Consider the following 26129-nt stretch of genomic DNA (forward strand, 5'->3'; position numbering starts at 1 on the left):
CTGAGTGCCAGGAGCAGTCAATGTTTCATACTTAGCTAGTCATTTAGTGGATAGCCAGTGTCTGTCACATGATGCTCATCTCGGTGATGTCACAGCCTGGCCCCCACTGCAGGTGGGCAGAGGCAGGAAGGCCGGATCTCATTTTATGGCTGGGGAAACTGAGTCTCCGAGGGCGAAGCAATTTACTCAGGGCTCCTGGCAGAGCTGGATCTGGAAGCCGGATCTGAGTGACTCTGTTCCCTTTGGGTCCCTGAAGAGCTTCTACTTTGGAGTCTGACCCACCTTGGTCCAGTTCTGCCACTTGCTGCTGTGTGATCTTGGAAGGTAGCTTAAACTCTCTCTTCCTGGGATTTCAGCCTGGGATTTGCTGGAGGTCTGAGCTCTGTCTGCTGGAGGGGGATTTGGGTAATTCTGGCCGCTGTTCTTGCCCCAGCCTGGACTCCCTTTGCCTGGGTTTCCCTTGGGTCCTGACACTCTGGCTGAACAGGAATGAGGAAGAGAGGCCAGCCCCCTACTTTCACTATGACTCCGACTTCCTTCTTGCCGCAGAGCCCCTTCCTGATCATTGGCTTCCCCTTTCTGTCCCGAGCCCCTGGCCACAGCTGGCTGTGTGACCCCAAGTAGGTCACCCCCGCCTCTCTGAGCAAGTTTCTTCATTGGCGAGGGAGGGCCAAACACCACACCAGGGCCATAGGAAGCTCTCCATAAATGCTCTTGGGTCTGCTCCTGATGAGATCAGAGGATAGGAAAGGTGGCAGAAGGAGGAGGGTGTAACTGGGGGGGCAGACAGGCAAGTCATTGACCAAATGGGCATACTCTTATTTTTCTTTGGGTAGTGAGTAACGGCTGCCCGCCCTGCCTGCCGCCCTTCCTGACTCCCACCTGCACAAAGGGCTCCTCAGTCTCCCGGGTGCCTGTTTTTCCCTGAGGGTGGAGTGGCCTGGGTTCCACCCAGATGACCGGGAGGCCTGACCACCTCTGGGACAGCTCCTCATGTGTGTGTGATGGGGGGGCAGACTTCCACCGCATGCCCCGAGTGGGCCCCACAGGCTCAGGGGAGACCCCACTGGGCAAGGGGCCAGTTGACCTCAGGCCAGGGGGACCCACTGGACCCTCCTGTCTCCCCTTGCAAAGGTAAGGAGCTCAGGAGTACCGGTAGACAGAGTGAATGAAGGAAGGAATGATTGAACAGACAGATATCTCAACAAGGCAGGGGCATCAGCAGAAAGCCCCTACTTGGCTCGGAGACCAAGTGGGCTTGGGCGAGTGTCCTGGTCTCCTTGAGCCTCAATTTCCTCTTCTGCAAAATGGGTTCATGTTCACTGTCGCCTTCCTGGCGGGATGTGGGTCTCACAGGTCAGAGAGCCCAGCACACAGTAGTTGCACAATAAATGAGCTGTTGAAGGTTGGGAGAGAGGAAGGAAGTTGGCCAGTGAGCTGGTTCATTGGGCAAAAAGGTTCATTTGTGTCTGTGAGTTCATTCATTCATTCAGCAAGTCTATCTTGAGCAGCTACTAAGTGCCAGGCTGTGTTCTAGGCCCTGGGCACTCAGCAGGGACAGGAACAGAAGAGCTCCCGTCATGCCCCATGCAGTCCTCAGGGCTGCACTGTATGAGGCTCTGATGCCCACAATGACCAAGTGACCCAGGGGTGGGTGCTGTGCTTAGCTTCCTATTAGAGACAAGGAAACGGAGGCTCAGAGAGCTGATGTGACCTGTTGGGGATCCCACAGCTACAAGGCAGCAGAGCCGAGATTCAAACTCCAAGTGTGTCTGTCTGCAGCACCCCAGCTCCTTCCCACTGCACTAGCTGCCTGCTGAGCTACGGCGGGGTGGTGTTTAGAAGAGGGTGGCCCTGGAGAGAGGGCTTCGGAGACCCCGAAATGGTGAACTGACACGGGTTTCTAAGCCGATGGTTGGAACCCTAGCCACATTCCCTTCTCATTGCATTGTGACCTCGGCTGGGTCCCTCATCTCTCCAAGCCTCAGTTGGCTCTCACGTGACATGAGGATGATGACAATGCCTATCTCAGATGAGGGGCGAATGCAAAGGTGCTCGGTGCGGGGGAAGTGTTGGGTGGCTAGCCGCCCACCTCTGTTCCCCCAGGACTTAGTTTATCCATCTGAGAATGGAGACGATAATATCTGACTTCTGGATTCATTACTTGGGTTAGGACAGAGAGAAGGGGACGTGTGGAATGTTCCGATGAGGGCAGACCCTGCTAATGGTGGGATTTCAGGCATGAGCCTCAGCCACAATTTTGAGCAGTTACTCAGAGACACAGCCTGCTGTTGGCATAGGCTGGTGGAGGGGTGGGCTGGGGCAGAGAGAGGATCTCAAGCTGTTTTTTCTGCTGCTTTGGCTTCCTTCCTGGGCTCCTGATGGGCCCATTTGCTCCCTGGGGATCTGCTCACTCCTCTGACTTGGTTAACCTCGGGCTGCTTGCATGTGGGCATGAGGTTAGGGATGCCCATGTGGGTCGGTGGGGTCCTGTCCCCTCTGGGACTCAGCCTCCCAGCTGGGAAATGGGGTCATGCCCGTCCTGACAGCCTCCCCGAGATGGCGAGAGAAGGACATGTGGGGTGAGAAAACTCTTTTGGAAGGTAAGGTCTCCAAGCATCGTCACCGGCCCTGGCCTTGGAGCCAGGAAGTCTGGGTCCCAGAGCCCAGTCTGCCATGCCCTCTCTGGGCCTCATTTCTCCAGCTGTGAACAGAGGGCATGTTCACAATCCCCCCCCAAAACAAATACTACTTGTTGAGCACTTATTAGGCACCAGGAACAGTCCCAAACTCTTGAATAATCTCACTCAATCCCTGTACCAGCCCTTTGGGGCAGGAGCTGTCCTTTTATTTTTTAATTTAAAGCTTGACTGTATGGTACAACAAGAAATTCTAAAGCAGATACGGATAGAGGTGTATATTCCCCCCATTTTATAGATGAGTAGACTGAGGCCTAGAGAGAAGGTACTTGCTCAGGGCCACCCAGCCTGAGAGTAGCAGGTGGGAAATAGAAAACGGGTCAAGCCGTTCCTGAGGCTAGAAAATCCCCTCTGGGAGTTTCTGGGGCTTGACTGTCCTCTGGGAGAGGGGCTGGGCCAGAGAGAAGGGAGTCCTGAGCTCTCGAGGGCTCCCACCTCCTGGGCTGAACATTGGGTGGAATCCTGTAGCTGTGCTCTGATGGGAGGAGGTGAGGACACAGAAGGAGGCAGAGCCTCCTGGGACAGGGAGGGCCTCTGCTTTGGGTTAGACCCCGTGCTGGACACTTTACAGTACTCAGGACATTCCCATGTTGTGCCGAGGAAACTGAGGATCAGGGCAAGGAAGCCACTTGCCTAAGGTCACCGAGCCAAGCAGGGATATCAAGATGTAATTCACATACCCTACCATTCACCCTTTCAAAGTGTACAATTCAGTAGGTATTTTTTATTTGTTTGTTTTTTCGGGTTTTGTTTGTTTTGTTTTTTACTGTGTTCAGCGTTGGACAGACATTCCCACTCTCTGGTTCCAGTGCATTTTCATACCCCCAAAAAGGAACTCCGGACCCATAGCAGTCACCATCCCCATGCTCCCTCCCAGCCCTTGGAACCACGAATCAGCTGTCTGTTTCCATGCATTTGCCCATTCTGGACATTTCTTTAAATGAAATCCCACAGCGTGTGGCCTTCTGGGTTGCACGGTACATGCTCTTGAAAGCACCGAGCGGTACTACCTCCTGGGGGCTCCTTCCCAGGGCACGGGGCCCTCGGAAGTGAATGGCCCCCCGAGAAAGCTCACAGTGGTGTCTGTGCACATGGTCAGAGCCCCTCCAGCCAAGGACCTGCATGATGTCCCAATGAGGGCCTGCAGTGGCCACACCAGCCTTGCCCTCTGTGGGGCCTGGTGACTCACCCTGGGTGAGTGCCCCGCCTGGGTGGTGTGAGCTTGAGGGGGCACTCTCCTGGGTGTGAGGGGGATGATAGGACACTGGGGCTCTGTCTGCCCCGGACAGGCAGCCACTGTGCAGCAAACAGGAAGCGGGCTGGGCCGAGACCTGCTAGGTAAACACAGGCTGGCTGGGGAAGGTGCCTGGCATGGCGGGATGCCCCCCGCCGCTGCCGCCCGCAGGGAGCCAGGGAGCCTCAAGCAGCCTGGCAGGCAGCAGGCGTCGCCTGGCCAAGGGGCTGAGCTCCCAGCCCGCTGCTCCCAGCCGTGGCCGCTCCGAGGTGGCTGTGGTCCCAGGCTCTGGGCCCAGCCACTCCGCCCTCCTGGGCAGGCATACCTTCCTTGGTCCTCCGTCTCTTTGTTCTTCTGCCCTCTGACAAGAATTAATAATAATGATAATAATAGTAATAGTAATAATAATAATACTATAGTAGTACCAACGATGTTAACAACAGCCAATCTTTACGGAGCGTGCATTCTCCCCCAGGTCTTGGGCTGAGTATTTTATACATTTATCTCATTTAAGCCCACAACAGTCCCCGGAGTAGGTGCTCTGACCATCACCTCGTAGAAATGGGGAAACTGAGGCACAGGAAGGCCAGGGGACTTGCCCAGGGCCACACAGCTGGTGAGCTGGCCATCTGCCTCGGGGGCCTGTGGTCCCCACCAGCCATCCAGCACCCCTTCCTCCAACCCCTGCTTCCACCCTTCCCTTCTGGAGTCCCCAGTCCTTGTCAGGTGTCCATTGGAGGCACAGATCCTGGGGACCACATAGGTGTGACTCCTGGTCCTCCCCCTCGGGAGCTGGCCAACACTGTTGGAGTGACCCTGCCTCTCTCAGCCTCAGTTTCCTTACTGGGAAGGTCAGGGGGGCAGTTGGACAGAGTTGGTGTTGTCTCTGCGGGATCCCCGTTTTCCTAACCCCTTCCTCACCCACACCGCCCCTCCAAGACTGACCGGGAATGACAGGTGCTTGCAGTCTTATTTATTTCAGGGGACCGCAGGAAGTGGAGGCCCCACAGATTGGGCACAGAGCCCCAAGATGGAGGGAGGAGGAAGTGCCCTGGGTCCGTTTGGGAGCCCCAAACCTCCCCCGAGGTCTACCTGCTTCCCACCCACCTATGCATCCCCCACCCACTCACCCATTTTTTCTTCGTTTGCCTTCTTTGGCCCAGTGCCCCCTGCACTTTCTCATTAGACCCTGCTGCCCCCATTCCAGCTGTCAGGCCCCAGTCCTGACCTCCCCTCCTTGCAGCCCATCCCTGCCCCCAGACACATCCCTGTCTGTGTCCCCATCGGGGGAGTAACGCTGCTTTCCCATGCCTGCACCCTCTGGGGACTTCAGAGGGCTCCTGCCTTACGGTTCAAGGTGACAAATATTTATAGATACCCCATTCTGCCTTCAGCATGGTGCAGAGAGCTGGGGAGACAACAGGTACACAGTAGTCCCTCCCCCATGGAGCTGACACTCCAGAGAAGAGAGAAGGTGACTAAAGGCGTAATACAAGTCAATGTACAAGTTTAATCACACAGGGGCTATAAAGGGAGGCACGTATTGAGTGCTCTATGAATGAACAAGGGAGCTGGTTGAGACTGGAGGTCAGAGAGGCTTTTCACAGGAGATGTCTGTGAAGAGGGGACCCAAGCAAGGGGCCCCAGCCAGGAGGAGGAAGTGGGGACAGCCCTGGCAAAGATCTGGAGGGGGAAAAGCCATGTTCTCCCCCCAAGACTCTTTAGTGAGGTTCCATTCTTTTATGCTTCCCTGAGTGCTTTGCAAACAGGTGGCACTCAACAGGTGCCCATCAGGGTGAATTGATCCCAGAAGGGAGAGATCAGAGAGGAACTAGCTCCCTGGAATTCTTCCCCCTGGGGTAGAGCAGCTTTGCACGCCCAAACTTGCCACCAGATTTAAGCAGCTTTCCTGGGTCATGGAATCAGGAGGATGGGATTTGACAAATACGTGCCAGAGTTTCCATGAGATCAGGCAAAGCTACAGGCGATGGTGAGGATGGGCCCCTTCTTCCACCCGCTGCATGAGGAGGGGGCAGGCGAAAGGCGCAGGAGACCTCAACCCCCTATTGGACCTGAGATTCTCAGAGAGAAGGGACCTGCCTTTCACTTAGGCTTATGGTTCACTGTTTACTGAGGGCTTCCTCTGTGCCAGGGGCTTGACTCGACTTGTACAGTTCGCACAACGACCCAGTTAAGATCCCCATGGACAGGGGAGGAAGGCAAGGCACAGAGAGGCTAAGTCACTTGCTCAAGGTCACGCAGCTCAAGAGCGGTGGGTGGGGGAGCCAACCCCCTGATCTGTCTGATCAAAATGCACACTCTTTCCACACCCCACTAGTTCCTTCCCAGGGGACCCCCGGGGGAGAGAGTGGGTTTAGTTGCCCCAACTGAGTCCCCAGGTCCGTCAGAGCACAATGCGTGTCTTTTGGCTGTTTTCCTGGAAAGCCCAGAGCCTCTGTCAGGGCAGAGGGAGTCTTGGGGACCCTGGGTCAGTACTATGTCTCCTCACCCTGCTCAGGACCTCTGCAGGCCTTAACCCAGTCACTCCTGAGTCCCTCTGGTCTATACCGCTCTGAACACCACTGGACATGACTGCTCCTTGCTTTGTTCAGCCATTTAATCTGTCCCCCACTGGAAGATCAGCCCCAGATGGGCCGGGTTTTTCTCCGTGTCCTCTGGTAGGTTCCAGGAATCATTTGGCGAGTAAATGAATAGAGGAGTGGTTTCTAATCCTGTTCCTTGGGCCCTGAGATTCCAATCCCCCTCCATTCGTCCTGTCTGGCCACCCTCTGCATGGACCACAATCTGGTTTTTATGTTCGGAAGCAAAGCTCAATGCTTAAAACAACACGTGAAATTGGTTTCAGTGACGCTCAGCGAGTGGGGAGGTTCCCACTCAGGCATACCCATCCTCTGCTGGGCCTCTGGTGGCCCTGGTGCCAGCTGGGAGCTGCCTGCTGTGCAGGCCTTCTGAGAGGGGCAGCCCCCAGGGGCTCACCATGGGCACATGCACACGTGTGTGCACATCGCTCGGGGAAAGACACGGAGAAGCAGACATGACGTTCCCGCCCTGATGAGGCCCACGGGGACTCTCTGCCTTTCTTCCCTGCCCACACCCCCTTCCGTCCGAAGCCTGGCATGGGTTTGGAACGTGTAATAGCAGCCTACAGGGCAAATTAGAACAGGGAGGGAACTCTTTTCCTGACCACAAAGGACAGGGTAGCGTTTGGGGGTAGAATGGTGAGAGAGCAGCAGAGCGGGCTTGTGTGTGTGTATGCACACGTGTGCATATGCATGTACATGTGCTCCCTGGCGTGTACACCGGTGTGGGCCGTGTGGAAGGAGCCCAGGCTTAGGATCGAAAAGACTTCTTCATGGCCATTTGCTCCTGGGTGGCCTCTGGGGGCCTCAGTGCCCTTAGCTGTGAAATGGGAGCCAGGGCCCAGCTTTGTTGGCCAGGCTTTCATGGGCTGGCACGGGGTTTGGGGGGGGAGCAGGCTACAGTTCTGCATGTGCCTGTGCGTGGGGAGGGGGGTGAGGAGGGCAGGTTAACATGCCGTATATCACACACAACGGTGATGATGGCAATGGAAGCATTCGCCAGTGCTTCATTAGGAGCCCAAGAGGCCTGTGATCGGCCTTATGTCACGGCAGCCCTGAGGGACAGAGGCTGTTGCCACCACCCTCATTTGACAGGTAGGGAAACTGAGGCTCAGAGAGACCAGCATGGGCTGGCGGGGATCATCCTTAGCTCCCAGCGTTTGTGCAGCTTGAACAAGATACCATCAGTGGTTGACGTGGTGCCTGGTGGCCATGAAGGACCCAGTCAACCCAGGGCTTAGGGTAGCCCAAGCTTGGCAGCCAAATGCTCAGATTTGGATCTGGGCTCTGCCACTAACCTGCTGTGTGGCCCTGGGCAAGTCACTCAGCCTCGCTGACCCTCAGCATCCTCATCTGTAAAATGGGGATGAGAGCCATACCTCCCTCCAGGGCGAGGTTCCCCGACCTCAGCACTGCTGATGTCTTGGGCTAGATCAGTCCGGGCAGCGGGGTTTCCCCTGTGCGTTGTCATAATTATGATCTTATCATAATTAAACCCTAATAATGATCCCACATGCAAGGAGCAAGGAGTGAGCAAGGAGCGAGTGGCCAAGAGGAGATTTGAGCCTGGGTTTGGCTGAATTTAGACCCCTCATCGTGGAGCCCTCCAAAACCGTGGATACTGGCTGGGTTGGGGTTCCTTAGGAGATGGAGTGCAGGCATGATGGGGGGTTGGGAGCGCTCTGAAGTGGGAGATTTCCCCACTAGCTCCAGTGGGGAAAGGGGTATGGTAATTGGGAGGGTGTTGACAGCAGAGGAACGTGCCTCAGTGCCTTCCCTCCCCTCCCGGCAGGTCCCCAGGGAGGTGGGCAGAGCTATGCCCCTAGAAGTACAACCTACCCCCCCATGCCTGCACCCCAGTGGATTCCTGTCCCTGCCTAACATGCTCCTCATTCTTGTGGAACAAAGCCATCTGACACCTCCCGAGATCTCTAGAAGGATGTGGGGTCACCCAGGTTTTATAAGGAGAGAAACAGAGACCCAGAAACAGGAAGTGATTTGTCCAAGATCACACAGTTGCTGGAGTCCAGGGCCAAGACAGGAACCCTGTGTGTCTGATTTCAGCACCTGTGCTCCTAACCCTTCCTTCCTCCTTTGATTAGACTCATCGAAAGCCCCTGATTTATTCCCAGGGTTGGCACGGAAAATGCCTGACCTCACTGAATTCTTCCCACAAGGCTATGAAAAGCTGCTGCCTTTATTCCCATTTTATTTTATTTAAAGATTTTATTAATTTGTTTTTAGAGAGAGACAGAGAGTGAGGGGAGGGGCAGAAGGGGAAGGGAGAGGGACAAGCAGACTGCCCTCTGAGCACAGAGCCCAACATGAGGCTTGATCTCATGACCCTGAGATCACATCCTGAGCCAAAATCAAGAGTCGGCTGCTTCACCGACTGAGCCACCCAGGCGCCCCTGCACCCATTTTAAAGGGGAGGAAACTGAGGTTCAGGGAGCTGAAGTGACTTTCCCAAGGTCACACTGCTTGTCAATAGCAGCTGAACCTAGAACCTAGGACTGAGTAACTCCAGAGTCCAGGCTCTCCCTCCCCACTGGTGCCCAGAAAAGGGCCAGTACCCAGCAGGAGAGGGGACCCTCTGTAAGTTCCTCTGTATCCACCAAGAGAGGCCTCTGGTGGTGCCCCTGCCTCTCTGGCCTTAGCCTCCCCTCAAGCAGTCACAAAACAAACAAGGCGGGAAGCGGTGTTTATTTGCTTCCCTGCTCATGTGTCGGGCAGGGAGAGGAAGACATAGAAAAGAGAGCTTTTCAGACATCTCCCTGCAGCCGGGGTGGGATGGCGCAAGTTCCAGGAAACTCGCCCTCAGTGCCCAGCACTGCCTGCCCAGCAGTGTGCCGCAGAGGGCAGCGGCCTGCCAGCCAGCCCGCGGGGCCTTTCACCTCCCCGTCCTTGCTCCTGGTTCACCGTCGGGCCCAGAGCTAGGGAGACCTGGGTGCAAGTCCAACTCTTCTCCCTAGCAGCTGGGTGACGCCCCCTCTTAAAGCTCCAGTTTCTCCATTTGAGAAATGGGAACACATCACACCTCTGTCCACTTGGCCCCCTTCTAGGTGCTGGGACGCAGGAGTGAACAAGACAGAGGCATTCCCTGCCTCCTGGTGCTCATGGCCCGGGAATGAACTAGTCCCATGGACAGATGGTCCGGGAGGGCTTCCCAGAGGAAGGGACAATTGAGCTGGGATCACAGTTGGGTAGGAGTTAGCCAGACCAACAGGGGAGGGAAGGGACAGGCATTTGGCCCAGAGGAGCCAGGGTTTTGCACTGTAGTAAGTCACCTATAGTCTAGGGAACTCAGTTACCTGTTCTGCAAAAGGGGAGTCATGAGAATGGGCGCTAGGAGAGACAGAGGAGCCCTGGCTTACGCAGTGGGTTCACACTTGTGTTTTCTGAGCACCTGCTGGGCCTGGAGCATGCATTTAATGGTTATGTTCGAGTTAGTGCCTGACCATGGGAATGCATGCTCTCTGCTTGGATGCCCCCATTTTACAGGTGAGAAAACTGAGGCCGTGAAATCAACTTGCCCAATGCCACGCAGTTGCTGAGTGTGGTGCCCAGATTTGAACCTGCTCTGTGGGGCTCTGAATCCCGCCAGGTTGGGCAAGAGTAAAGCCCCAGGCCGCAGGCTTGGGGTCCCAGGGGTGACTCTGAGGCCCTTCTTCCTCCCCCTAATGCCCAGGGTAGTTGGACCTGAGGCACATTTGCATTTCTAGGTCCCTAAAAGAGGCTCCTGTTGCAGCCCTCGCCTGGGGCCGGCAGCCAACCACATCTGGGAGTGGTCACCCTGCACCCCTGTCATTACAACGGTGGCTTTGAAGCAGCTGGCAGCAGTGCTGTTTGCCCACATGGGAGGGGGCTTCCTGGAGCCCCCACCACTGGCCGGTCTCCACCTGACTCTCCTCCTGTTGCCTTGCAGGCCGAGCAGTGCAGACGGGTCGTGGGTCGGCATGGCAGATCCCAGCGAAGGCCCCCACAGTGGGCCTGGGGAGGTGGCTGAGAGCCCCGCGGATGAGAGCGGCACCCCTGGCGGTGAGGCCTTCCCCCTGTCTTCTCTGGCCAACCTGTTTGAGGGCGAGGATGGCTCCCCCTCCCCCTCCCCAGCTGACCCCGGCCGCCCCGCCACCCCCGGGGATGCACGACCGAACTTACGCATGAAGTTTCAGGGTGCCTTCCGCAAGGGGGTGCCCAACCCCATTGACCTCCTGGAGTCCACCCTGTATGAGTCCTCAGTGGTGCCGGGACCCAAGAAGGCACCCATGGACTCGCTCTTTGACTATGGCACCTATCGTCACCACCCCAGTGACAACAAACGGTGGAGGAGGAAGGTCATCGAGTGAGTATCGCGGGCCACCTGGCCAAGGGTTTCCTCTGTGTCAAGTCCATCCACCCATCTGCCCATCCATTCGCCTACTTGTTCACTCACCTGTCCACTTTTCCATATACTTGTCTGTTCAGCTATCATCCAACCGTCTACCCATTCATTTCTCCAGTTACTCGTCTTTCCACCTGCTCATCCACTCATCCAGTCCATCTGTCCATACCCCTCTACCCGCGATCGCTCCAGCCACCCACCCACCAGAACCCGTAACAAACCCCCTCAGGCCTCTTTGTGTATCTAGAGGACAATCTTGAAGTCGGGAGATGGCCCGTTGTTGCCCGATCCCCGCCAGTCCCCCTTGCCAGTCACAGACTCATTTATGCCCTTGGACGAAGCCCTTGCTCAGTCAGGAACTGTCCCCTTTCTTTATTCACTGAGTCAGTGATTCATGTAGTGCGTATTTCTCAAGCACCCACCCCGAAGCCCACGTGCCAGGCAGTGCGGCTGGCCCTTTGGCTCTAGGGGTGAGCCACACCAGATCCTGCTCCAACGGAGATTAGAGCCTGAGCAGCCTTCACTGGCACCTTCATTTTGGAGGGCGAGCCAGGTAATAAGTAAGTAAATAGGCACGTGAACATACAGTTTGGGTTGGGAGAGGTGCTGAGGCAGAGAGAGGAACTAATCCAGGAAAGGTAGTCCAGGAGGGTTTCTTGGAGGAGTCAGTATTTTAACCCAATACTAAGGGATGAGAAGGAGTGGCCATACGGGGTGAGGAAGGTGTTCCAGTGGAGCTACATGCATGTACCAGGACCCGAGGCTGGAGGGCGTAGGTGTGCCCAAGGAATGAGGCCTTGTGGTCATCTACATGCTACTGGACAGTGTGTTTCACCTCTGCTCAGAGGACAGCAAAGCACCCCAGGGTCCCCATCCCTTTTAGGCCCTGTTGGAAGCTGGTGGGCTCCATGTCTCCCTTTCCTCATCCTCAGAAGCCCTTCTTCAAGCCCTCACTGAAACCCTACCCCAGACAGTCAGGGCCAATAGCTCACAGGAGGGCTGTGCAAGGACTGGGGCTGAGGTCTTCAGAGACCCCGAATACCACCTAAGAGGTGTCGGGGTGAGGGCGTTCTTTTCATTTCATTTTTTGGTTCCAAGCTCACAATTCAGGAGCAGATAAAATGGGGGCTGTCCAGGTGCTCTTCCAGTCTATGCCCCGATCTTAGGAGAGCACCTCTTCCCCTGTGCGGGGCCCTGCCCCTGGTGGGGAGTGTGTGGCCCGGTGCCCAGGAAGGAAGGAGAGCAACTGTCCACGTCCCCTGGCCTGCTACCGGTTCTCTCTGCCCCTATAGCCCCTCCTGACTCAGTATCCCCCCTGCCGACCTGCTGCTGTCACTGTTACCCCTCGGCTCTCCTCCTCTCTCCTCAGCTCCCCCGCCGTCTCTGTTTCTGTCTTTCTCTGCTCTACCCTCTGTTCGATCGTTTGGATAGGTTCTTCCTGTGCCCCACGTGCGCCGGCGCTGGGTGGGTGGGGACACAACAGAGAGGATTCTTGCCCTTCCTGGGGCCCCCGGGCTAGCGCTGCTCCCAGCTTTTGTCTCTTAAAACCTAGCACGCAGTAGGTGTCCAAGTGGTGTTTGTCCAATGACCAGGGGAATATCTCCGGTCATCTACTTTGTCTCTCCGCTCGCCAGTCCCAGCCCCTGCAGGTTGTGCCCTTTCTCCACCTGCCTCTGTAGCTTGGCATTTCTCTCCAACCTCCTCCCTCCCCCACAGGCTCTGGGACACACAGTGGGTGCCAGATAATAGCCTCAGTGTCCGCTAACATGTGCTGTGTCCTGCTGTGCAGGGGGCCTTGAACCTGGCACCTGTGTGCACGGCCTCATTCGTCTCAAATGTTTGTTGAGTGAGTAAACCAGTGAGTGAATGGCGGAATCAATGAATGAGTTGCTTTATCTTTTAGTCCAGAGTTCTTCCTTTCTTTTCTTACTGGTTTCTCTTTCTTGGTCTCTGGCTTATTAAGTACTCAGTAACTGACCGATAGAAGAGTGGAAGGGTGGGTGGGTGGGGTGGATGGGTGGATGAATGGACAGATGGACAGGTGGATGGGTGGATGGATGGATGGATGGTAGATAGATGGGTGGATAGGTGGGTGGATGGATGTGTAGGTGGACAGATGGATGGATGGACAGTCAGGTGGATGGACAGACAGATGGATGGATGGACAGTCGGGTGGATGGATGGACAGATGGATGGATGGGTGGATGGGTGGGTAGATGGACAGACAGATGGATGGGAGCATGGGTGGATGGGCCAGTGGTAGATGTGTGGCTGGTTGGTGGATGGATGGATAGGTGAGTGGGTGGACGGATGCATAGGCAGGCTTATGTTTCTTTTTGTCTGTTTCTACCCAACACACAGTAGGTACTAGGTAGAGTTTGTTGGGATAAGATATTCCTTTGTTTCCCCAGCTGTCCCTCCCCTCTATTCCAGTCCCTTCTTAGGGCTCCAGCTCCCTCCACCTCCCCGCCACAACCCCTGGGCCCCTCAGGCCAGAGATGGTGGGGTGGGAGGGGGATGAGCCCTTCCATCACCCTGCCTTCCCCCACCTCCAGGAAGCAGCCGCAGAGTCCCAAAGCTCCTGCACCACAGCCACCCCCCATCCTTAAAGTCTTCAACCGGCCAATCCTCTTCGACATCGTGTCCCGGGGCTCCACTTCTGACCTGGATGGGCTGCTTCCCTTCTTGCTGACCCACAAGAAGCGGCTGACTGACGAGGAGTTCCGGGGTGAGCCACCCAGGTGGGGTTGTGGGCAGGCCAGCCAGGGGATGAGGGAGGCCTGGCATGGGGGCCCCCTTTCCTCTCAGCATCTTCTCCTGTGTTGCTGGCCTGCATTGGCATGAACAGCACTGGAGAGGGAGTCTAGTCCTGTGTGTCCTTTGCCATATTACTTAACTCTTTTGGGCTTTTGCTACCATTATTCATTCATTCATTCTTTCAGCCTTAATTTAGGGAAAGGTCAGTGTTGTAGGTAAGCAGACTTTACTCACACAGGTTCAAATCCCACCTCCATCATTTCAGGGATGTATGGCCTCCCTGAGCCCCAATTTCCCCATCTGTCAACTGAGGAATAATAATAGCCTAGTCCTGGCAGAGTATTCCCGCTTCTGCTCGCGGGCTCTGCCCCACCCCAACCAACTCTCGGGGCTCCCCTCCCTAGGCTAAAGCCCAAGTCCCCACTGCCCGGGACTTCTCCCAGCCCAGAGAGCTCACCCCTGAGCCTTGTCTGGGCTCCAACCTGCACCTCCAGGGATCAGCTCCCTCTGCCGCCCTGGTCTTCCCTGCAAATTGGCAAAGTTGCCCTCTGAGCTCCCAGACCTGACTCAGTCACCTGCTGTGCGCCGGGTGCCAGGTTTAGGAGCCATAATTAACTGGCCAAACGACCCCACAAATCAACATAAGATGTTGAGAACCGTGGCACCTGTTACAGAGGAGAGCCTGTCTCTAGAAGGCTGTCTGCTGTCTGCCGCTGGGGGCAGACGAGACTTCCGGAAGGTCAGAGGGGCCATTTTCTGAGACTTCAAGTATTTCAGCTAAATTCAGTGCCAGAGCTGGGGGTACCTAGCCAGCAGTGTATTTTTTGCATGTATCTTTCCCAACCAGATCCTTTGAACACCAACGCAATATGGGGCAGCATCTCAACTGCCAGAAGAGAATTCCTGGATTTATCAAAAATAGTCCTTCATGGTGCCCGGCCGGATGGTGGGGCTTCTTGGCGGCATGAGCTTAGAGTTGTGGCCTGTCGGGGCTCCTCCCTGTCCTTGGACGGTCTCAGTGACTATGTTTAAGCCCTTGGCCAAACGGCCCCTGCAGAACCCCCTAGAGCAGTCAGCACAAGGAGGGATAGGCTTGGGGGAGAGCAAACCCCTGTGTCTCCAGCAAGACCATACAGCTCCTGGCTGGGCTCCCAAGGCTCCGTCTGCTCCCGGGTTTACGACCGAGTCAGGAGCTTGTTGCCTAGGCCAGGAGCCCCCAGGCGAGTGTATCTGTGTGCATGAGCAGAGGTGGGGGGTCCCCCGAAACTGCAGAGAACAGTGCATGTTATTGGGGGATTAACCATGAGGCCTATGAGGCTAAGTAAGCTATAGGGCGGCTAGTTTGTTCTTGCCCCTTCCAAGGCCCTACAACTAATTTTGAATTCATAATTGCATATTTGATTTCATAAACAGTACCCCGAAATCATGTAAGTCTGAGGCCCCCGAAAAACCTGGATCTACCCCTGCATGTTGTTCTAGCCAGAGGCTCATGAGCTCATCTGATTCTCAGGGTAGTCTGACCACCACCCTTCCAAGTCTGACACCCTTCCATCTGGGATTCATTTAGGGGCCCTCTCCCCTAGCAGCCGCTTTGCCACCTGGTGGCCGAGTCCCAGAACTGCGTGTCCCTCCCTGGTTCTGGGAAGGTGTCTCTCTTGGCATTTCATCCCAGGACCCAGGCTAGCAGCCCCCCACCCTGCTACAGCCTGGGTCTGGGAGGTGTGGGAGCCTCACCTCACCTCAAATTCAAGGTCTGGTTCCATACCCCACACAAACCACTTTGGGTTATCTGTCGTTTGGAGTTACCTGTGGTAACCAGCTCATGAGGTGCTGTGGTAGGCATAGGGCGAACAATGTTGAATGAGACAGAACACAATGCTGTCCTCAAGTTGCTTGCAGTTTCCTGGAGGAGAGCAACATTCATCAAGCAGTCAAGGAAATAAAAACAGTTATAAACTGTAATGTGTGCCAACAAGCAGCTGTCTTGGAAGATTGATCTAGTCAGGAAAATCTGGGAGAGCTTCCTGGAAGAGGTGACACTTAAGCTGAATCAGAATGAGTTGCAGTTAACCAGTTAAAAAAAGGAGGAAGGACCAGGGAGGGCTTGCAGGACAGCATGTGCAAAGGCCCTGTGACTCACTGCAATAGCATATTCTTCTGTGGCCACTCTAGCTGCTATGAGGATTGAAGGAAAGCCAGAGAGGCTAGTGGAAACCCGGCAGGTGTCTTGGGCCAAGGTGGTGGCAGTGGAGATGGGGAGTGGTGGAGGGATTGAATAGGACATGCTGAGGGGCATGTGAGGGAGAAGAGAGGACAAGGACAAGGGTGACACAAAGGTTTGTGGCTGGAGGGAGACCCCATCCTCTGAGTATATGTGCTGCCGAAGCGAGCACGACCCCATCCTCTGAGGAGGGGACATAGGTGGGCTGGGAGTTGGCTTTGGGAAGGAGCGCAGAGAGTTGCAAGCTGCCTGAATTAGGAAATGGACTGACAACTCCTCAAGGCTACAGCTGAGTGTGAGTGTGTCTGGAGAGACTCGCCAGGGCCCTTGACCAGCATTTGGGGCACCCCCACCCCCCACTTAAGCAGATGAGGAACTGGAGTCCGCTTTTCCTTCAATTCAAGGTAGAGCTCCTGGTGACTCTGGGCTGGGCACCAGGGATCCAGCAGGAAGCAGCTTGTCAGGAATGAGGCTCGTCCACGGGACCTCAGTCCTGGGGGCACCGGGCCTGGAACTCAGGTCTCTGTGAGTCTTTCTTGTTCTTCCCGCTGACTTCTGGCATCTAGGGAGAAATTCCTAGGCCACCCTGTAATGGAGTATTGACTGAGGACTTTTACCTGCCCGGCACTGGGCTCATCAACCGACATCTGGTAGCTCTTCGATGTCCTCTGTGGCCTGTTTAGCCAGAGGGGAAACTGAGGCAGAGGAAGAGTCACACAGGAATGGGGAGTAAAGCCAGGAGTTGAACCCCAAAGTGCCTGCCTCCCCAAGGTCTCAGCTCACACCTGCGTCTCCCATTCTTGATCCCATTTCTGCTTCAGCTGTTCCTGAGGCCCCAGCGTTCTTAAGGGAGTTCTCTTCCCGTTGACACTTGCTTGCTTATTTGCTTGCTTGCTTCCTTTTTAAGATGTATTTATTTATTAGAGAGTGGGAGGGGAAGGGGGGGAAGAGGGTTGGGGGAGAATCTTAAGGAGACTCCCTGCTGAGCAAGGGCTTGACCTCAGGACCCTGACATCATGACCTGAGCCCAAACCGAGTGTCAGACACTCAACCGACTGAGCCACCCAGCCGCCCCTCATTAACTCGTTCTTTTAAGATATAAGTCAACTCGTGTATCTATAAAAGTCAACCCAAGGGAAAGAAAATTACCAGTGTCAGTGGACGGTGTTAAGGACCTGTTTCTATCATGCGGACACTGGCTTCATGAGAGAGGTTTGACAACAAGCTCATAGTGGGACTTCAGTGTCATCTGTGGGACCCCCAAAGCCCTTTCCCACCCCTCCTAAGATAATTTCATGTCCACTATGGCGGGCAGTCTGCACTTTGGGGACTGCTGTACCCCATCTGCTCCCTTCTAGTGGCATTGATGTAAATACTTCATGGGAAGAAGATCCTCTGTTCAAGTAGGTGGCAGATGCTTCCTGCTATGTCTGGGTTTAGAGCTTCACATTTGTCATTGGCATATCAAAGGCTCTGACAAGTCCTGTAACAAGTAAATATTGGTTGGCTTTGTTTAACCCAGGACTCCCCACCATTTATTGGATTTTTAAAATTCCCTCCAAATTATGGTTCCATATATCCCAATCTCAAGAGGCTGTGGCTTCCCACATTTTGCAGAACTGCCCCTCCAGGTTTTTTGGACCCCTCTCAGCACCATGGGGGCAGTAGGGAATGGGCTCAGAGGGGAGGTGTGACATGGCCCCAGTGCCCTGTCCCCTGCTGCCCAGTAGTTCCCTGAACCGAATGCCCCTCATCCCGTATGTGTGTCCCCCCAGAGCCATCCACGGGGAAGACCTGCCTGCCCAAGGCCCTGCTGAATCTGAGCAACGGCCGCAATGACACCATCCCTGTGCTCCTGGACATCGCTGAGCGAACAGGCAACATGCGAGAGTTCATCAACTCGCCGTTCCGGGACATCTACTACCGAGGTGGGGCCCTGCACTGGGGCAGGGGTGACGCATGGTGGTGGAGGGGGTTGCTGTCCTTGCTCATCTGACCCACGCCACCCCAAGGGCTTTTGTCTATGCCGGGGTGCCAGCACATGTCCAGAAACCGATCATTGAATGACTCCCCCTTCTGTTGGTTCTAATAGTCCGTGAACTTGGCTTTGGGACCTGAGGTGCCATGGCTCCAGGTGCTCTAAGGCTCTATGATAGTAGTCCTATAGGCCAGCAACACTAAGGGGTAAGGGGATCACCAGTCCCTGCTCCCCGGGGTCTAAGTTTTGAGATTCCATGAATCAGACTTGACCTTTCTGATTCCCAGTTGTGGAGATTCAAAGCCTGTGAATTTTATACTTCAGTCCAAAATTCTGTGGGACCACAATGCCTTGGTATCCTGGGTTGAAGCCCCCATGAGTCTTGACAAGTCCCCACACTTGGGATCCGACACGTGGGCTCTCCTCTGAGTCTACGTTCCGCTTGCCCGATGCACGATAGGCCTTCACGTGGCAGGGATCCCACATCCAGGCAGCGTCTAGAGGTCCGTTGCTGCCCTTGGGAGGAGCTGGCCAAGGCCTGGGACTGCAGCCCACACTCTGCAGCCCCCCACCCCCGCCCTCAAGCCTGGCCTGGTCTTTGCCCCCAGCTGGTAACAGTCCTACACCCCTCCCCCCCAGGTCAGACCGCCCTGCACATTGCCATCGAGCGGCGCTGCAAACACTATGTGGAGCTCCTGGTGGCCCAAGGCGCCGACGTCCATGCCCAGGCCCGGGGCCGCTTCTTCCAGCCCAAGGACGAGGGAGGCTACTTCTACTTCGGTGAGGAGGGGGCGGCGAGGGCTGGGGGGACACGGGGTGTCCACAGCCCCGGTCCCTCCCCAGACACCCAGAGCCCTGCTCACATGTCGTGTTGGTCCCCAGGGTCTTACTATGAGGAATAGAGCATCACCGGCTCCTGGAGCCTCAGCTTCCCCAGCTGTACTGTGGGGTCCATGAGCGCCCCTGGGGCTATGATGGGTGGTCAGCCCCTGCACACAGCACCGCATCATGCTCGTCCTTTAGTCCCATCAAAGCTGAGACCAGGGTTCCCACTGCAGAGCCCACACCTCCCATCACCACCACATCATCCCTGCTTAAGGCACACGCTATTAAAAGTTCAGGGCCAAAGTCCCTCCACATCACAGAGCCACACCCCATCTCCGGCATGTCACCCACGGAAATGTGCATCTGCCTAACGCCTTGCCACCAACTGTCAGGCCTATGTCCAGTGTCCCCGGCTCTGTTCCCTGAGGATCCGTGGGCAGAGCTCCCCTACCCTGGTATCCCCCCTTCACTGACCTTCCCCACCTCCCCCCCTGGCCTGCAGGTGAGCTGCCCCTGTCACTGGCAGCCTGCACCAACCAACCCCACATTGTCAACTACCTGACGGAGAACCCGCACAAGAAGGCCGACATGCGGCGGCAGGACTCCCGCGGCAACACTGTGCTGCACGCACTGGTCGCCATCGCAGACAACACCCGCGAGAACACCAAGTTTGTCACCAAGATGTATGACCTGCTGCTGCTCAAGTGTGCCCGCCTCTTCCCTGACAGCAACTTGGAGGCCGTGCTCAACAATGATGGGCTCTCACCCCTCATGATGGCGGCCAAGACGGGCAAGATTGGGGTGAGTACAGGGGGTGGGGGGCACAGCCAGCCAGCACCCCCCACTTTTGTCCCTCTACACACACACACACTGGAGGAGCGACAGCTAGTATTCGTTATTATTGATGTGCACACCCACCTCCTATCATACCGACCCCATTGTCCTTACCCAAGAACCTGCTGTGACTCCCTATTGTCCGGCCACACTACTCAGCTTCATCCCAGATCCTCTGTCCTCAACCCATGCCACTGGATGATCAGGCCCCACTCCCACCAGCCAGGACAAGCCACTGATAGAAATCGAAGTCCCATGGCTCCACCCCTGGAGACTCCCCTATAATCCACTGTTGGGGTCAAGCTTAGCCCCTAACCTGTCGAACAGCCCTGTGCAGGTTCTTTCCGTCTCTGGCCTCACAGCGCAGGACACTGATGACATCAGAGGCTGGTTCTGGAGTGTGCAATGTGTCTGGTGCAGAGTAGGGTGATTAGCTATATCCTTGACCTTGAACCACCAGGTACCAGTGGCACTCCCCACCACTGTGACAATCCCAGAAGACTCCAGACGGTGCCAGCTTGTCCCCTGGGAGGCACCGTTGCCCTGATTGAGAACCAAGCCTGCAGTGCTCTGGAGTTAGGAGCACCTGTGTCCAAAGCCTGGCTCAGCCACTTCCCGGTGTGTGACCGTGGGCATCTCCCCTCCCCCCCCGCCCCATGCTTCAGTGTCCTCGGCTATAAAATGGGGACGAAAATAGCACCCGTGACAACTAGAGAGGGTGATCCACGGAAAGCTCTTTAATGAAGACCCTGGGATGGGTGCTTAGTAAGTGGCAGGAATTATTCTTGTTCTATTAAAAACATGGTGAAGGCTACAAAAACTGCAGTTCATACAAGAGGCTTGACGTACTGGAGAAAGCCTGAGTTTAAATTTTGGCTTTTTGCACCATTAACCTGTGTGGTTCTGGGCAATGCCCACCCCCCTCTCTGTTCCTCAGTATCCCCTGCGTGTAAGCTACAGATAGTGGCATCATTTAACATGTCAATAAGATGGATTCGCTGTTGTTTTAATTACATAAACAAGACATTCGTTCTGATTCTGATTTTTAAGGCTGGCCCGGTTCAGTCTGGCGTCAGCTGAATGTTTGTGTGGCCTCAGGGAGCACCCTTCTTTTCCCCGAGCCTCTGTTTGGTCATCAGGGAACCAAGACCATAAGAGTAAGGACAAGAGGCATGCTCTGTAAATATTTCCTCCCCTCTGCATCCTGCTCTCTGGGAGGTGCCATGAGATGGGCTGTGATGGGTCCCTGGGTCCCTGGGATGTGAGGGGCTGAGTATTGGTGTCCCTCCCCGGCGCCCCCTGACCCACTTTCCGCCCCCCTCCCACCCCGGTGTAGGTCTTTCAGCATATCATCCGCCGGGAGGTAACAGACGAGGATACGAGACACCTGTCTCGCAAGTTCAAGGACTGGGCATATGGGCCGGTGTATTCCTCACTGTATGACCTCTCCTCCCTGGACACATGTGGGGAAGAGGCCTCTGTGCTGGAAATCCTGGTATATAACAGCAAGATCGAGGTGAGCGCCAGGGCAGGGGACAGAGCCTTGGGAAGGGTAGGGTGGCTGAGAGCAGAGAAAGGACCCTGGCACCGGGAGGGGTCTGTAACTTATGTGCTGTGTGACTCAGGACAAGTGACCCAGCCTCTCTGAGTCCCAGTTTCCTCTATCTTTATCTATCTATAAGGATAGTTTGTGTCCCTTAGGGTTGCTGGGAGGACCAACTGAGTTCCTTTGAGAACAGTCTGGCACCAAATAAACATTATATGTCAGCTGTTATCATTAGTAGCCATTAGATGAAGGTTTGAAAGCTCCTTTTTTTCACTTAGCAGTATTTCACGAACATCGTTCTGCACCATTAAATATTCTTCTGCAATATCATTGCTGCGAGTAAATGTACCACATTCTAATTAACCATTCCTCTATTCTTGGTCATTTGGGTTTGTTTCTGCCTTTAACTACCAGGAATAACACTGCAATGGCATCTCTGTGGCTGCATTGTTGCACAGATCTGTGGTGATGAGGGAACTCATGTCATTAATAGGACAGGACGCTATACAAATGGGACAGAAACTGCTGGGGATGGGGTGTAGGTCTCCCTTCCCTCCCCGGCTCCATGAGCTTGGACAGATGCCTTCCCCTGCTGGAGCTCACTTCCCCCATCTTTGAACTTAGGGATGAATTTGATTGAGGTTAGGGGTGGTGGGAAGTGTAGCATCTCTGGTGCAAGCTTTGATGGATTGGTACTGTCTGCCTGGGGACCGGTATGGAGAACTATTGTGTGGGGCTCAATTATTGATGCCTTCCCCTCACCCACTCTACGGAGAAGAGTCACCCCTGAGTTAAGTGTCTATCATCCTGGGGCTAAATTTCCCATCCTGTTTCCTGACTCAGACCTTCTGAGGTTGCAGCCCAGAGATTTATATATTTTGACAAGCCTACCTAAGTGATTTTGCCACCAGGAGCTGGGGACCTACCATGCTCATGTTGGAGTTTGGGGACCATGAGAATAGCTTTCCAGCTATTCTCTGAGAATAGCTCTGAGTCCAGAATAGCCTGGAAAGGTCAGCTGTGGCAGAACTGGGCAGAGCCCAGTGGGGTTGATTTGGAATCCCCACCCTGTTCCCCGTGAATCCTTGAGTGTCACAGAAGAGTGGCTTAGGGAGAAGAGAGTGCTCTTGGGGCCGAGGGTGGGGACGGGTGTGTTAGAGTCGGCCTGCCTGGACCCCACGTGGCCCCCGCTTGCCTTGTCTCCCACAGAACCGCCACGAGATGCTGGCCGTGGAACCCATCAATGAGCTGCTGAGGGACAAGTGGCGTAAGTTTGGTGCCGTGTCCTTCTACATCAACGTGGTCTCCTATCTCTGCGCCATGGTGATCTTTACCCTCACCGCCTACTACCAGCCGCTGGAGGGCACCGTGAGTGGCCGGGAGCCCGGCAGGAGCTGGGGCGAAGCTGGGGTGCAGCTGGGTCCTCCTTTGGGGGTCCCCTGTGGGAGGGACTGGAGAGAGCCCGAGATAGAAGTGCCCCCTCCCCCTGCACCTAGGTGGGGAAGAGAGTGAGGGAAGAGGATCCACAGGATCCAGGGGTTTGGGGGGCCTTGGGGGAACATCTGGATCAGCAGCCAAATGTCAGAGGGGCTGGGTGAGGACTTGTGTGCCGTCTGCCCCCCAGCCCCCTTACCCGTACCGCACCACTGTGGACTACCTGAGGCTGGCCGGCGAGATCGTCACACTCTTCACCGGGGTGCTGTTCTTCTTTACCAACGTGAGTGCCCGGCCCCTCGCGGCACCTTCCCTGCCCATCCTCCTTCCTCCTTTCATTTCCCCCCTTCCATGCCCTTCTTCTATCTTCTCGTCCAGGCCTATACCCTCCTTCTCTGCTTTTTCCTCTTTCCCCAACAGAAAAGAGCCCATTAGCTTGGGGCACCTAGGTGGCTCAGTCAGTTAAGTGTCTGCCTTCGGCTCATGTCATGTTCTTGGGGTCCTGGGATCAAGCCCACATCGAGCTCCCTGCTCAGCAGAGAGTCTGTCTCTCCCTCTGCCCCTCCCCCACCCCTCACATTCTTTCTCAAATAAATAAAATCTTAAAAAAAAAAGAAAAGCCCATTATCTTGTCTCTGTACCACATTCTGCCTCCCTCTCTCTCCCCTCCCCTCTGCATTCCTGCCAGCTCCACCCCTCTCACCTGCCTCCTCCCCTCTTCCAGATCAAAGACTTGTTCATGAAGAAATGCCCAGGAGTGAATTCTCTCTTCATTGATGGCTCCTTCCAGCTACTCTAGTGAGTCGAGGTCCCCGGGCTGTCAGATTCTGGGTGAGGAAGGTGGGATTGGGGTTGGGACTTCGTCCAGATTTAGGGACAGGGGCTGGGGAGAGGTGACTTAACTATTAGGAGTGTATTTACCCAGCCCAGGCAGCTTAGCCCAAAGTCAGGACAAGACCAATGTCAAGCAATAGACTCTTCTGATTAAAGCAAGATACTGGTTGCTACAGAGCTATCACCACATACACCTTAGATAGAAGTAATGTAACCTCTTAGGCTGGTGATTGATTGCTAATGTCTGCTAGGAGTACCATGTGAAGAATCCTGAGGCACCTTTGTGTTTGGTGGGAAAGAGTGCTGTGCTTGATTAATGATGTCTGCCTGGGGCATGGGATGAGTTCCTGCCTGGGTACTACATCTTTCCCCTTTTTCTTAGGAAGCAATGAAATTCACTTATCCACGAAATCTCCACTCAACACCACTTTTTCTAGCAATTTCAAAGGGCATTACTTTGGGATCCTGTAGGGCCTGAGGCCCATTGCACACATATTACTTGCCAGCTAATTGAGCATTCTGGTTAATAGAATCCTGAGGAACCCAGTGAATCTACTTTGTTTCTCTTCTGGGGGGTCCAGAAGGCATCGGGATGGCCTCGCCCCCTGGAGGGCTTGGGAGGTATGTCTCCCCCTCCGGTGCCTCATTGTCCCCTCTCCCCTCTGGGCCCTCTTGTGGTCTCTGCTGCCTGTAGCTTCATCTACTCCGTGCTAGTGATTGTCTCCGCGGCCCTCTACCTGGCGGGAATTGAAGCCTACCTGGCTGTCATGGTCTTTGCCTTGGTCCTGGGCTGGATGAATGCCCTCTACTTTACCCGTGGGCTGAAGCTGACGGGAACCTATAGCATCATGATCCAGAAGGTAGGGGCCGTGGAACCTGATGGACTGTGTGTCCCTGGTGGGAGCCATGCACATGAAGTGTGCAGCTTATGTGTGTAGACAGTGCCCTTGGCCCTGAGAACATAGGGCTCCCCTGCCAAGGGAGGGTCTGGACATCGGTGGAGGTGGGAAGGAACAAGGGTGGAGGTGGGAACACTTGGGATGGAGAAGTCAGGAAAATGATAAACCCCGTGTCTCATGTTTATCTCCATATTCCCACTGGGGTCTTCAGATCCTCTTCAAAGACCTTTTCCGCTTCCTGCTGGTCTACTTGCTCTTCATGATTGGCTATGCTTCAGGTGAGCTCTGGGGAGCCAGGTGACCTGGTAGGGGTGTCGCCAGGACCAGAAGGGCAGCCTGATGCGTGGAGGACAATAACTAGTGCATGCAAGTTTCTTTCTGTGTGCCAGGAGCTGGGCTGAGTTCTCTTCCATCCCTGCCTCACTAGTCCCTGATGGGTCTCTGAGGTCAACGTCTTTATTGTCCCCTTTATAGGTGAGAAAACTGAGGCTTAGAAAGGTTAAAAAACTTGGCCAGGTTCCAAAGCTAGAAAATGGTAGAGATGGCATAGTAGTGATTATTGCGAAAGGAGTCACCTGAACTTAGGGGCTTAAGACAGCCACTGTTTACTGTTGCTCACAAATCTTTGGGTCAGCTGGGCAGTGGTGCTGACCTGGGCCAGGTTTGGCCCATCTCCATGAGCTCCTGTGTCCGTGGCCAGCTGTGGTTTGGCTGCCAGCTAGCCAGTCTAGCAAGAATGGTCTCGGTGGGAGTGACCTCGCTCTCTTCCCCATGGCCACCTGTCCTCCAGCTAGCTCAGGAGTGTTCACGTGCTGGTCTGAGGGTTCTGAGAATGTATGTGAAAGTGTTCAAGGTCACTGCCTGGCATCCCTTCTGCTTTACTCTGCTGGCCAATGCCAGTGACAGGCCAGCCTTGATCAAAGGGTGGGGAAATAGATTCTACCTCTTGATGGAAAGACCCGCAAAGTCATATTGAAGGGGCATGGGTAGAAGGAAAGGTGAATTTGAATATGCAATCTACCAGTGCAGGTCAATCAATTCTGGCTGTCTCCAGTATGCCTTCTCCATGACGTCATGATGCCAGGATGCCAGAGGACCTCAGTGGCACAGGCCGTGGGGGAAGGGTCAGGGATGGGAACACTGACTGAGCCATTGGGCTGAGGAGATAGCAAGAGGCTACAGCTGCGCCCTCCCAGGGTTAGGACTGGGAAGAACTAGACAGAGTGTTGGGGGCTCTGTAAGGTCAAGGGTCAAGCCCTACGGCTGTCCTAATTATAGAAACCGAGGCAGGAGCTTAAGGGTTAAATTAGCAAATGAGTGGTCAGCTTGGTTGCAGGTCTTCTCCTGAGAGGGGACACTAGATCCCTCCTCTGAGGCTGACCTATCACAAACATGACACATGGGCCTTTTGTGCCCATGGCAGACATTGCTAATGGATCACAGAGTGATTTATTTTTTCTTTCTGATAGGTCCAGATAAGGTCTTAGAATCCTTCTCAACACATGCATCAGCAGCCGCTACACAACTTAACAGTGATAGCATATGGGTTGAAATGTGTTCACTGTAATCCCAGGATGAAGGTCCTAGGGGCTTGTGTATACCCCATTGACCGAGGAGCTCAGCCTCCTTGTGCTCCCCGCCTGGGATGGTGTGGGGACACTTGTTGCTGCTGAACTGTGTTGAGAAGAATCCTGAAGCTTCATCTGGGCTCAGCGGGAAGGGATGTGTGCCAGGATCGGTTTGAGATGTCTGGAGTGGGGGCAACGACCTTAGCAGTCACGGCCTCTAAAATAGTCGGGCCCGGCACCAGCCTTCAGCTTGCCCTTCTCCTCTGTGAGCTGGTGTGGGCCGGGAAACAGGAGTGTGGCAGAGGGTGTGCCCCCAGGA

The 26129-nt window shown here is 55.0% G+C and overlaps 1 protein-coding gene across 1 annotated transcript in view; it reads left to right on the top strand.

The window, feature by feature from the left end:
• Positions 1-231: 231 nt before the first annotated feature.
• The window catches only part of TRPV4 (transient receptor potential cation channel subfamily V member 4), a 30367-nt gene continuing 4469 nt past the window's right edge, over positions 232-26129 (top strand). The window contains exons 1-12 of the mRNA XM_080821965.1: positions 232-324; positions 10459-10875; positions 13470-13642; positions 17668-17820; positions 18510-18650; positions 19198-19496; positions 20866-21045; positions 22285-22443; positions 22700-22792; positions 23234-23307; positions 24038-24203; positions 24454-24520. Coding sequence (XP_080678091.1) covers positions 10490-10875; positions 13470-13642; positions 17668-17820; positions 18510-18650; positions 19198-19496; positions 20866-21045; positions 22285-22443; positions 22700-22792; positions 23234-23307; positions 24038-24203; positions 24454-24520 — 1891 coding nt within the window. The 5' untranslated portion in view covers positions 232-324; positions 10459-10489. The remainder of the gene's footprint in view (positions 325-10458; positions 10876-13469; positions 13643-17667; positions 17821-18509; positions 18651-19197; positions 19497-20865; positions 21046-22284; positions 22444-22699; positions 22793-23233; positions 23308-24037; positions 24204-24453; positions 24521-26129) is intronic.

The sequence above is a fragment of the Martes martes genome (genome assembly GCF_963455335.1).
Source record: "Martes martes genome assembly, chromosome: 13".
NCBI lineage: Eukaryota > Metazoa > Chordata > Mammalia > Carnivora > Mustelidae > Martes > Martes martes.